Source organism: Nelumbo nucifera, chromosome 5 (assembly GCF_055504915.1).
Source record: "Nelumbo nucifera cultivar China Antique chromosome 5, China Antique-T2T, whole genome shotgun sequence".
In the NCBI taxonomy this organism is placed as follows: Eukaryota; Viridiplantae; Streptophyta; class Magnoliopsida; order Proteales; family Nelumbonaceae; genus Nelumbo; species Nelumbo nucifera.
Genome location: NC_142653.1, coordinates 31,776,740 through 31,789,808, shown reverse-complemented (window position 1 = coordinate 31,789,808; position 13,069 = coordinate 31,776,740). Strand labels below are relative to the sequence as shown.

Genomic DNA, 13,069 nt, shown 5'->3' with positions numbered 1-13,069 from the left:
GGTGGTAGTGGGTTATGGGCTTTAGCAACAACTTTTCAGAAAATGCCATGTGTTTAGCTTTCCAGAAAAATGAGAATGCCATGTGTGAATGGTGGGGAGTTATAGCTTAGTAATGGGTTGTAGGCTTTAGAAAGAATTTCTCAGAAATTGCCATGTGTCTAGCCTTCTAGAAAATGAGAAGGCCACTTGTCTAAATGATGATAGTGGGCTGTGGACTTTAACAACTTTTCAAAAAAAATGCCATGTGTCTAAATTTAAAAAAATCACGTGTCTAAACTTGTGAGGCTCAAAAAGTAATAGGGTCAATCTAAGCCCAACCCATCATAATCCTAAACCTTAGGTAATCCAACAAAGCCAACCCAAGAGCTTTAGTCATGACAACCAAGAGATTTCACTCTAAGGTAAAAAATGAGATAAGTCCTTAAAATAAGGAATGCCAAATGTAGAAATCCTTCTCAAGTGGAAGGTGGAGGTTTCTAGTTTACTTCTCCAGGCTTGAATCTGGTAGTCCATACTGCGGGTATGATAAAAGAGTCAGGATGAATTTTGTTTTTCTTTTCTTGGTTCTGCTTCGTTGTGTCTGGCTCTCTTGGTTTGTTTAGTGAATGGATACCATTTAACGAACTGCTTAGGGTGGGCTGAGGTTTAACCTTTATGCTATGTTTGATGAAAAAACAGATATAAAAACGTTGAGAGAAAGTTCTTATTGGTTCAGTTTGGAAGGAGTATATACTATAAATACAAATATGTAGAGTGCAAAACCTTGGTGTCTTTCCGTTTGGTTAAGGCACGTCTTTTCGCATGTCTTTCCGTGCGAAGACGCAATGAAAAAAGTCGAAAAACTCCATTTGGAGCTTCTTGAAAATAGCCCAAAATAGGCTTTGTATGTCTTTTCAGAGAGGCATCTTTTGACAGTTAGATCTTTCTCCAACCAAACGGGAAAAGACCAAAACGTAGGCTATCGGACTTCTAAACAACTGACAGCTCGCACAGAAAGATGCATCAAAGAGACCCTTGTATTTTGCATTATTTTGTATGTATTTGTATCGTATATATTTATATTTGTATTCTTTCCAAACTAGCCTAAGGCTCTGTTTATTTACAGTGCAAATATGACTCGAATACAAATTTTGTACGTAGTTCAGTTTTACATCTGTTTATTTGTAATAATGATTTGTACTCTCATCTGATGCTAAATTTGTACTGTTTGTTTTATTTGCACTCAATGACAGTAAAACTTTTGCATCTTAGAAACTAGTGCAAAATTTGCAGCCACCTTCCTCTCTCATGTAAATCGAGGACCACAACATCTTGCTTCCTAGTTTCTACCTCACTCAAAAACAAATAACCCTCCTATCTCTATTCTCCCTCATTTTGTGTAGCTATACTGCTAATTAGATTGAACTTCAACACAAAGCAGGGCCCCCATAAAAAAGGACATGGGCTTCCAGGTCTTTTATTAGTGCTTTTGGAAATAGGTTTTCTGTTTGATTAGTGGATAGAATTCTTTTGCACATCATATTCACTTTTATACAATGAGATGATGACAAATGGTGATAAATAATATCCATAGACAATTTTTTTTTTCTGTATAAAAGAGGAGTAAGTACACCTATTAGGTAATATATTCTACTCTTTTCTTATTGTTTCATCTATTCATTTATTTATTGATTGGATGTGGAGGTGGTAGATTACAAGTATTGGATATTGGTTTTGAGAGAAGTGGTTATGCTGATAATAATTTAGTTTAGTAAAAAGAGAAGAGGGGGGAGTAGCGACATTATGGAGCTTTGATTGCCACTAAGGCTGAATTTGATTTGATAAGAAATAAGAGAAACAGAAATTTGAGGGAAAGATCTTAGGCTTAGTTCTGGAAGAGTATACATACAAATATATGCAGTGTAAATTCTTGTATATTGTATTTTTAAACCTTATATTTTGCACTGTGTATTTATACTCTTCTCAAAGTAAGCCTATTGTGCTTGGTTGTAGTGTAAATTTATCTGTACCAGTACAAATATATTTGAGTGCAAATGAAGAAAATGCAAATTCTGATTTAATTTTGTTTTGGGTTTTACCTTATTCCACTTCAGGTCTTATTTTACTTCATTTGTAATGCAATAAAACAAAATAGGGTAGAATTTGAAACAAAAATAAGTCAAAATTTGCACTTCCATAATTTTACATTAGTATAAATAAATTTGCACTGCAACCAAACACAGCCTAAAAAGTTTTGTCGGAATTCTTTCTTTTAACTTTCTTATTTTCTCTTATTTTTCTATCAGATAAACCATAGCTTAAATGTGTTGCCTTGGATTTTTTGTCCTTTGGTTTTGAGTCTGGATCCACTAGTCTACTACTAACATTTGCTACTGAGACAACTGGTGTGTGCCCGCCTACCCTGAACATGTGCATGGGATTGCACTTGTGCAAAAATCCCTCTGTGTAATGCATCTTCTTTACTACAGGTGGCACATAGTGGTTGTATTAGTAGCCAGTGTTAATAGCAGGTCTAAAATCCAATTAAAGAAAGTGGTACACAGATCTGAAGTAGTGCAGCCATCCCTAAGAATCTTTAAATGAGATGGTCTCAAATGATTTATGGTACGTTTGATTTACAGTCAGAATTTGAATTGGAATCGGAATTGAAATTTTTTGGAATTGGAATTAGAATGGTATATTCTAATAGTCTGTTTGGTTCAGACAGAAATGAGAATGGAATTGTAATAAGAAAGAATGAGATTTGATTCCCAAGAAAGGGACAGAGAATGATCATTCCCTCGTATGGGGATGTCATTCCAACAGGAATGGAAATAAAATTTTGATTCCATTCAATCAAAGAATTGGAATCGAAATAACCCATTCCAATTCTGATTCTAGACCCTTATTCCCACGAAACAAACGAGGCCTTAATCTCCCCTTTCTTCCTATGGAGTCTGTATCCCCATCTTTGAGTTCTCTGCCTCTATTGTTCCATGAAATCAGACATTTGATTGACTTCTTGAAAGATGTAAAATGTTTTAGTTTCTAATTCAGCCAAAGATAAGATCTTAAAAGAGTATCCAAGAATGTTTCACTTAAAATCCCTTTCAAGTCAATTCATTCTCTCCAGCCTTATCTCTTGTTACAATTGTTGATTCTCTAATTTGCTTTTGTATTTGCATTTGTATGAAGTATGAACTATTGCTTTTTTGGGTGTTATGTAAGTAGTAGAGATTTTCTTGGGTGAGTGAATACGGAGAAATTTATACCGTCCATTGGTGGAAGGGACCTTGTTGGCCATGCATGCATGCTTCCACATTAGGGGTGTCAATGGGCCACGGCTTTGGGTGGGACACTGTCCAAATCAGAATGACAGATTGGATGGACCAATAAGACTTAAGACATATTGAATTGGACCAGTCCAGATTTAATGGTTCAAAGTATTTAATGGATCTAGTCCATCCATTATTGGATTGAGTCAGATTGGACCAATATCCAATCTGTTGATAAAAGATAAGAGTACAGGTGTCAATGGACCACCTTTGGATTAGAACAAATCTAAATTGAAACCAATTTGAATAGATTGGATGGTCTAGACACTGAATGGTATCCATCCAAAATGGTTCAAAGTACTCATTGGATTCGACCTAGTCCACTTGTAATGGATTCATATTGGACCAAATCTGGTCCAATTGACACTCCTCTCATAGCTTTGCTATAACCTAAAGGTCATGACTCAATGTTGGTCCTAGCTACTGGATCATGATCTAATCCGAATTCAAATCTTATCAGATATTTGGTAAAATGAATGGAATTGAATTTGAATCAAGGAAAAATAGAGAATCCAATGGATTCGAATTCATATGAAATTTCAATTTAAAAAGTCCTATACAATGTTTTTTTTTTTTTTCTCTCTTGACACACTGGAGCTACAAGGAAGTGGGGAATCCACATGGATTCTTCAAAAAAAAAAAGTGTAGATAACCCAGGAGCTTTACCAAATTCTTTTTTTTTTGCACTTTTTTAAGAGAGGGATGGGCGCTTAGATTCTCCTGCCGACAGTCCAAAGCGCAACTGCATCTCAAATTGGCAATTGCAGCCAAGAGTTTGGTTGACTTCATTTTGAGTGGCCCCCATCATGAAGTGGCTTCATCTAATTCAATATGGGGGCCATGGTAACAAATCAAAGGTTTTAATTGAGTTGTCATAGACTCATAGCAAATGTTGGTTGGTGTGAGCCGTGAGGGTTGTCACTAAAACACTCCTACAGGCTGTATTTTAATTTTATTTGGCATAGCAACATTACTAAATCTTCTCAAGGGTGGTGAAAACCGAAACTGGGGCTTGAAACCGCATCTTGTTTCGGATTACTCAGTTTACGTACCAATTAAGTCACTACTTTGATACTATCCGTTTATTTATTTAGTATCATATTTCCATTTTATAACTGAAAATTAGAATGTCCCAAGGGTCCAGGTTTTACCAATTTGCCCCAAATGCTTTAAAAACCGATTCAGAACCAGAATCATTTTGATCATCGATTTCTGGATCAGCATTTTGACAATCCAGTTTAAATGGATGTTCATTTTAATTTAAAAATATAAAAATAATTAAAACAAAAATCATTGTCAGTAGGTTGCTTACTAAATCAATGGTTTTTCAGGGTGAAACAGAATCAATTGTCTGAATGATTTTCGGGCCAAACAGTCCAACCGTGTGAGTGAATGACGTTTCAAAAATCATGGTTTGCCCATTCAACCCATAAAGAAACCCATCAAAACCGTCGTTTAATAAAAATAATATTTTCAATTTTATTATTGAATTGTTGTAGGTATACAATGGAATAGAGGTGGAACGCAGTCTATTTATCCCTTTATTTACTTTTATTTTTCTGATTAAATTAATTCAAACGGAATCAAAATTGTCATTTACCAGTTACCACTTCTGTATAATGGAAGGTCGAATAAGGAAATTCACTGCAAACTATATAAAGGGGTGTTTTAATAAAAGCTGTAAAAAGGATATTTTAATAAATGACCATCAAATTCATAAATTGTATTTATAAACAACTATAAGCAGAATTAGATATTCACCTCTAAAGTTAATACAATCAAATTGATCCAAATCATCCTACTCGTTAAGACTACAATGCTTCTCTCATTTTTGCTGGGTCGTTATGATTTCAAATGCCTTTTCTTTCTTTCTCAGCCATTAAAGAAATTGAAAACCATCACCCATTTTGGTTCAATTCAATAAAAACAAGCAATTTCATGCGTAGGCGTTGAGAGCGGGAAAAGATGGTTAATTTCTTTCTTTCTTTTTTTTCTGTCCTCTTTGTAACCAAGAACTGATATGCAAGTTGCAAGATATGCAGGGAATGAGGGATTAACGGTTTTTCATCTTCTTTGTTTTCATTTTTACCTTCTTAGCTTCAAACACTTGTCACATTCGTTAATGAATAACACATTAATGAATAACACATTAATGAATAACACATTAATGAATAACCTCTGACCCACTTAGCGCGCCAAAAGAATAAGAAGGGAGAATGACCGATAAATCATGCTCCAAAAGACTTACACGATTTTTGGGTGTTTCCTTCGATGAATAGAAGAAGTTTTTCCACCAATTGATTGGTGTCAGATGAGACATGGCAATATAAGATGGGTATGATTGTTTAGTAGATTCCAGTTTGACGTCAAGGAAGTCCCTGAAGTGCGGAATCCTCATTGCATTTGCCCCGTTTTCTTTTTCCTTGTTCAAGCTTTCACTTCGACTTCTCTAATAAAGAACAACCTGTAATCACATTAATTTTTGCTACAGATTCCTCTGCTTGTATTATTAAACAGGTCGATCCAGATGAAGGGAATTGCGTTCAATTGAGAGAATTACAGTCTACGGTGTCGTCTCAGATCTCTCTCGTTTTCTAATTGATATGGAATGCTGAATACAGTTTTAGAGGGACCCATTTCGTATTTTCCGTCGCTGGGTGATAATTTCCGTTCCTTTTATTGTGAAATTGGTTCTTGACGAGACCCATTTCGGATTTTGATGTTAGATCTCTGAGGTTGTGTGGGTTTTTAATTCTGAAATCGGGACGATTGTTTGATCTCTGGAAAAGGATTTTAGAGTCTTACTCATGATGTACTGCATGGGGTTGTCGAATTTTATATTAGATCTTGGCCTGGTTTTCCCCTGATATGGATTGCAGAGCGGATCTGGGAGTACTCTTCTTCAGAATATGTTATTTTTTGTGGGAACTGTGTATGTTTGCGGGGACTTGATTGATGTAAGACTGTAGAAGGAATTCGCGCGCTTTTGTTTCCGATCTTATCTGGAGGTGATCTTGGTAAAACTGTTAAGACAAAAAGCATGTTTTGGAAGGAACGTGAAAGAGAGAACAAAGAATCCAATGGCTCTCCTCCTCCTCCTTGTGGGCAGGTTCGGGTACTTGTTGTTGGAGACTCAGGTATGCTGTTATTTTCCCTTTCCTTTTATGGATGTTGAGTTTAACCTTGGAGGCTTACTGTGCGTTAGAATGTTTGATGTTAGTTTTCTACGGTGAAACTTGATCTGTGTATGACTATGGGATCTAGAACATGCTTATTTTTGTTAATCCAAGTTGATTCAACCTAGTTGGGTTTTCTATTAGAGCGAATCAAGTTGTGAGTTGGTCAGGATGCTCATTGGAACCAGTTGAGTTCTGCTTTACAAAGCCGGTGCAACTTTGATTCTTGAAAATTCCACTTAGATTGTGCATTATCGGGGGTAGTAGAGTATGCAGTCTGATGGCATTAACATAAAGCACGGCCATAAATATGAAATTACATTTTCAAGAAGACTTGAACGTGGGTCTTGGAATGTCAATCGATTACCAGTGGTTCTTGCATGAAGTACTATGGTAAATTGGTAATTGACTTGAACGTGGATCTTGGAATGTCAATCGATTACCAGTGGTTCTTGCATGAAGTAATATGGTAAATTGGTAATTGACATATACGAGTACTTGAGGAAGTAGAGAAAGGTTGTGAGGGGTTTTGATTGGTTTGAAATTCCATTACAACTTACTTTTATATTTAAAAAACTTGAAATTTTTTTTTTTTGAGAGAGAAAGGTAATGTATTATAAAAGGCAAAAACAAGATATACAAAGCCCTGCTCAAAAAGAAATTGAAACAGGGGAAGGAGACTGAAAAGCTGATTACACTGCTGATCTAGAAAAAAACTTGAAAAGTGAGCAAGAGTTTCGATGAATTTTATAGATTCCACCTGAAAATTTTTTCATTTACAATAGTTTAACACAATTCACAAAAACTCTACAAGACTTTTGAGGAACTTATCAATTTTTTCTTAAACTTTAAAAATTCCAAACCTCTTGACTTCTAACATGAACATCCTACTGACAATGTAACAAGAAAACTCTATTTACTGAAAACCGGGCATATCAAACAATATCTCATGTTCGTGTACTTATTGTTTAGGGAAAACTTGGTCTGGCTTAGTCTTATCACTTGAATGCTCAAGTTCTATTCTTTGTACATGCTTTTTATATTGAACGTTTAGCTTAAATAAATGATTTGCACTGGATTTTTCTGGGGTATTTCCTTTTATGTAAAAATTATATGAGCTTATGGATGTTTCTAGTTTTTGAATTCATCTCAAGAGTCAAGACCTTGTATGTGTGCCAGACACTACCAGGAAATGAAGAAACCCTTGTAGCTTTTATAGGCATAATATGCATATAGTAGGTTGTGATCCACTGCACAATTTCTCCTAGCCTGGAATCTCTTAGGATAAAACAATACTGATTGTATGATTTTACATGCAGATTTTTTTTTGCCATTTTCTTTTGGATTTTCACCATTTCATTTTTTATCATAAAGTTAATGATTGTTGGATTTATTTTTGGTGTAAGTGATGTCTTAATTGTGGACAATCAAAGGTTAGTCTCTACAACTGTATGTGCTTAGACTTGAAGTGTATAATAAATGCACCAAACATGGACTTGTTTGTCCTTTCCGTCTTGATTCATGTTGTCTAGTTCTCCTCATAATTCTAACAAGAATAATTGGTTTCCTTTTATCTTTCTTGTTTCAATTTATTTCTCAGCTACAGTGTAAAACAATTCTTAGCTTTATTGTCAGATATTAAACTTCAAATTCAACCATCTGCTGGTAGGTGTTGGAAAAACTTCACTTGTTCATCTGATTGTTAAAGGTTCTTCCATTGCTCGCCCTCCTCAAACAATTGGATGTACAGTTAGTGTAAAGGTGAGGATTTACTTTCTTTCACTTTGTTAAGGCAATTTGGAGCTATACCTGAAACCTAGAAATCATGATTATTTTTTCCTGATTCTCTGTCCAGCACATCACTTATGGAATTTCAGGTAGTTCATCTAATAGCATTAAAGGTGATACAGAGAGAGATTTCTTTGTTGAACTTTGGGATGTATCAGGGCATGAGCGGTACAAGGACTGCCGGTCTCTTTTCTATGCACAAATTAATGGTGAGTCAACAGATTGCTTTTTTCTTCCCTTGATGTGCCATATGTCCTAATTGAATCTTCACAAGTAATTAGATGTTGCAAGATAAAGGTTAAAGTTTTCTTCTTATATACACAACTCTTACATAAAAGTTGGGTGGAGTAATGCATAGGCATTTTATAAACAAAGGATGGCGCTTCATTGATCTTTTACTATTTGTGTCAAACCATATGATCAAGTCCACAAACTTTGGTGCAACATTCAATGAATATATCTAGCTGAAAAGAAGAATTTTCTATTACTATGTCAGAATACCTGTACATATTTAGCATATCGAAAGTTTAAAACTTATCAATCTTTATAAATTTGCATATGTATGTTTTATAAAACCTGGCAAATATAAGTACAATCAGATTCAAGAAGTATAAATGAGCATGGTATAAGCATATTAAATGGGGTACCTGCACCTGTATTTGTGTCCATAATTTGAGGAAATGGAGTCCTATGTCAATATCAGTGTATGCATCTGAGCATCATAGTATTTAACACATTTGGTGGGTGGAGTGGAGCTAGAATACTTAATAGGTCAATCTTGTACATATCATTCCTGAAACTAACCAAATTGAATGACTGGTACATTGCTTTAGATGGCCAAAAGATAAGTATGAACTGTATGGATTGTTATGGGCATTTGATTTTCAAGATGTTGTTTTCGAATGTGATGGATCTAAAACTCCCCACATGTATCACTTTAACACAGGCAAGAGGATGTATTTTTCCTGTTATCAAGTTCTAATGTGAGCATGCCTTTATTTAGTTAATCTGTTTTCAAGTTCTAACATAAGCAATCTGTCATTTTTTTAGTGCCTGTTGCAATTTGGACCTCTGCATTGTTCAGTGTAGTAAAATTATTAAATTGCAGTTTTCTTTTGGTTGTGATTCACTTTAGGTGTTATTTTTGTTCATAATCTCTCCCAAAAAAGGACAAAAACAAGCTTGCAGAAGTGGGCAGCTGAGGTTGCAGCCACTGGAACGTTCTCGACTCCTCTTGGATCTGGTGGCCCTGGTGGTCTTCCTGTCCCATATATAGTTGTTGGTAACAAAGCAGATATTGTATCAAAGGAGGGCCAAAGAGGGAGTGGTAGTAATCTTGTTGATGCTGCTCGCTTGTGGGTTGAAAAGCAGGGCTTGCTTCCATCCAGTGAGGAACTTCCACTGATAGAGAGCTTTCCAGGCAGTGGAGGCCTTATTGCAGTGAGAACTCTTAATTTTAACCTTTAATTTTCTCTAATGTTATTCTATGAAAGTTATATCGTGTGATGAAGTTAACTGTTGTAGATACAAATGTGTTATTTCATCCTGTAAATTACTGAATGCATTTTTCTTATTGATTATTTTATATCTAGATATCCAAGATGCAGAGATGACTAGGAACCATTTGTATATATTTTGTAAAGTTTCAGTTATCCATTTAATAAAAAATAATTAACTACCATGCAGATTCGACTTGGGATGAATGTTATCTTTTCATGGTATGTTATGAAAATATAGTTCATATCTGCTTACCAATCAAAGAAGATACAGTTTTTGCTATTTCCAGCAAGCTAAGAGTGTAAAATTTGATTGATCTTGATTCAGAAAGAAAATCTTGGCTAATGACTAATTTGAGGCTTCAGTTTGATCTTCTGCTTCTTATTGGCATTTTCAGGATAAAAGAGAAGGTTTTATTTTAAGAGATGGGGTCCATGTTGAACATTTATAGAATCTACAGAATTAAGTTACTGTTGCTACTATTATTCAGGTTTTTAGCTTAGTTGTTTGGGATTCTAATTCCTTGCATTGTTCTAGACTTCTGAAATGGAATACTAGCTTTGGCATGGGCAGCTACTTATGATAGGAACGGAGGTCCTTTTTCTGTTAGTGTTTTGGAATCTTTTTTGTCAAGTGTGGGTTACCTGCTGCCATTAGTCAATTATACTTTTCTAATTTAGTAACCCTATAGTTAAGTGAATGATATAGTCATAGAAATCTTCTTGGTTATTTAGGCCTTCAGATCATGACATCAACTCGTGTGCTTTACTCTAAAATATATGGTGTTCTAATGAATTACTGTACGAAATCATTTGAATTGATCCCTAGATATGCAGATTTCTTGACTCTCTGAGGAAAGGAACTAATAGGTATTATCTATATTGGGGAGATGACTTGAAGGGTAGACAACTGCAATATTGCAACTGCCAAATGGGCTATCATGAACTTACTTTGTTATTGATAAAAAGGAATTGATACAAAGTATTAGTAACAGGAGATCAGGAGATCTTTGCTTTTTATTAGAAATGATGGTAGGAGTCCTTTTGGTGACTACAAATTGTGTGCAATAATAGCTTTTCCTTTCTCCATCTATTCTTGCTAATCAGCATTCTAGACTTTCTAGTAATCAGTTTCTATTAAATGATAAATTTGTTCTTTCAGTTTTATTTGGTAAGAGTTTAGTTCATAGCTAAGTAATTTCTTGATCCTGTTCTTTGGTAGTATGCAATTCATATACAATATGAATTTTCATTTATGTTCAACATCTGCAGGCTGCCAAAGAAGCAAGATATGATAAGGAATCTCTGATGAAATTCTTCCGTATGGTCCGTCTTTTGGCTTTAACCCACCCCCCCCCCCCGGCCAAATACACACACAACCACAAGTTCAAGTTCACACATACACAAACAACAAAAGAAAAATAAAGTAACTTTCTTTGTGCATTTTTCATTGCTGTTGCTGTCTGACATTACTAGATCCATTTTTCCAGTTGATCAGGAGGAGATATTTTTCAGATGAGTTACCTGCAGCAAATCCATGGTCTATAACACTAGCACAGAAACCCTTCCATCGTTCAGGCGAAAACTTGAGTGATAATGATCACTTCCAGAATAATACAAGGTTTATACTATTGCTCAACAACCATATTTCAAATGTTTTTACCCAAGAGGCTGTTTTTTTTCTCTTTATTATCAGGGGCAGACTTTATTTGTGGGGTGGATGGGGGTAAGGGGCATGGGCACCTAAAAATTTGGAAACACTATATATATATATATATATATATATATCAAGGTTCAAAATATCAATATGCCCGATATGCCAGTATGGGCGTATCGGGTGAATCGATACTCATTTTGGTGGTTTTTTTTTTTTTCGCCAACTGGTTCAAGGGAGCCGGTTTAGGTCTTTGCCACACCCTGAACCAGTCAGACCACCGATACACCCACTGTAGGGGTGTATCGGTGGGGTGCCGGAATGATATGTATTGGCTGATACGTGTCGATACTTTGAACCTTGATATATATATATATATATATATATATACATATATATAAGTTGGGGTGAGAATAGGGGAGGGGGCACCCTAATAGAGAGCTCCTCCACCTTAAAAAATGATGCAACAGTGGTCTCCCAAAAGAGGAATTGTGGCTCCTCCCTTGATTTATGTACTACTCTTAAATGGCATGGATGTTGATTTTATGGTTCTAGACCTTTTCCTTATCATGTATTTATCCATATTTGCAAATCACTAGGGCTCAGATAAAAAAGAAGTTTGGAACCATGGGTTTCATCTGGAAATTATCAGTAGTATTGGAATTTTGCTGTTTTATGCTCTCTTTGTTTGCATAAATCACGTTTTGGACCTTCTTGAGTCAGCTGACTTTATGAAAAAGTACGACATTAAACAAATTTTACTCATCCTAATTATGTCCTTGATTTTTTTCTTCCATGTATGCCATTGAGTGTTTTATTTGTACTTAAGGGATATGCATATGCTTTCATCCATTGCTATTTTACAAGGTTGTTTGATTAGAAAATGTGTAGTATGTGTGTGCACGAGCGCACATGCATGTAATTGTCTGCTGCTCTTGTAAAGTTGTAATATCTCTATTTTCCACTAAACTTACCAGATTTTCTCATTAATTGCAGTTTAATTGGTGACCCTTATAAATACAGTGTAGTACCTCCCCTTCCAGCTCAGCGAACTCTCGCTCCACCTCCCACACTTTATCCTCAGCAGCCAGTATCTGTATCAGACAATTACAGCCTCCCAAGATTTGTTCTGAATGGATCCCCAGAGATTGGCAACACCAGATCAAAGCGAACAGATATTAATGTCTGATTTCTCAGTCTTGCCTATATTGTCTTGGAGAAAGCCCGAGTTCAACCAACTTTCCCTACACTGATTGGGGTTGAAAAGAGGGGAATATATGTGTAATTTTGATTATTTTTTATTCATTTGTAAGTTGTCCATTTGGTTAATATCTGTAATTTAAAAGTTGCATTAAGATTTGGTTGGATGTATAATGATTGATTACTATAACTGAAAGTAAAGGCCATTTTCTCAACAATCAACTCCTGTTTTGCTTTTCTTCTTCAATGTGGAAGTAAAATAGTGCTGCAGCAGCATTACAGAAAAAAGAAGACAGTATCTGCCTAACAGAGTTCCCGAGTATTGCTTTAAGGGTGCCTTGAAATACAGCATAGAGGAAAGCCAAAAATATGCACATAAACAATTTCAATAGGTGAACTTTTGGCCCCTTGTGGGAGGATTTTGGGCTCTGTAGATTAACT

The 13,069-nt window shown here is 35.4% G+C and overlaps 1 protein-coding gene across 2 annotated transcripts; it reads left to right on the top strand.

Moving 5' to 3' along the window:
• The first annotated feature begins 5,579 nt into the window (after nt 1-5,579).
• On the top strand, nt 5,580-12,846 carry LOC104599988 (small GTPase LIP1-like). Of its 2 annotated transcripts, none has more exons than XM_010262769.3 (7): nt 5,580-6,451; nt 8,160-8,251; nt 8,346-8,487; nt 9,414-9,718; nt 11,047-11,100; nt 11,265-11,395; nt 12,425-12,846. In XM_010262769.3, exons 1-7 carry the CDS (start codon nt 6,355-6,357, stop codon nt 12,615-12,617), a joined length of 1,014 nt encoding a protein of 337 aa, XP_010261071.1. In that variant the 5' UTR covers nt 5,580-6,354; the 3' UTR covers nt 12,618-12,846. The 2 variants fall into 2 exon arrangements, with proteins under 2 accessions (XP_010261071.1, XP_010261072.1); XM_010262770.3 differs by having other exon boundaries at nt 5,758-6,451; nt 8,126-8,251.
• Nucleotides 12,847-13,069: the final 223 nt, after the last annotated feature.

What these genes read in the sequence shown, in the direction of transcription:
- LOC104599988 (XM_010262769.3), top strand. Translation starts at nt 6,355, where the DNA reads ATGTTTTGGAAGGAACGTGAAAGAGAGAACAAAGAATCCAATGGCTCT. An exon ending in GATGTACAGTTAGTGTAAAG is followed by an intron (nt 8,252 to 8,345) that starts GTGAGGATTTAC and finishes TTCTCTGTCCAG; the next exon opens with CACATCACTTATGGAATTTC. An exon ending in GCAGTGGAGGCCTTATTGCA is followed by an intron (nt 9,719 to 11,046) that starts GTGAGAACTCTT and finishes CAACATCTGCAG; the next exon opens with GCTGCCAAAGAAGCAAGATA.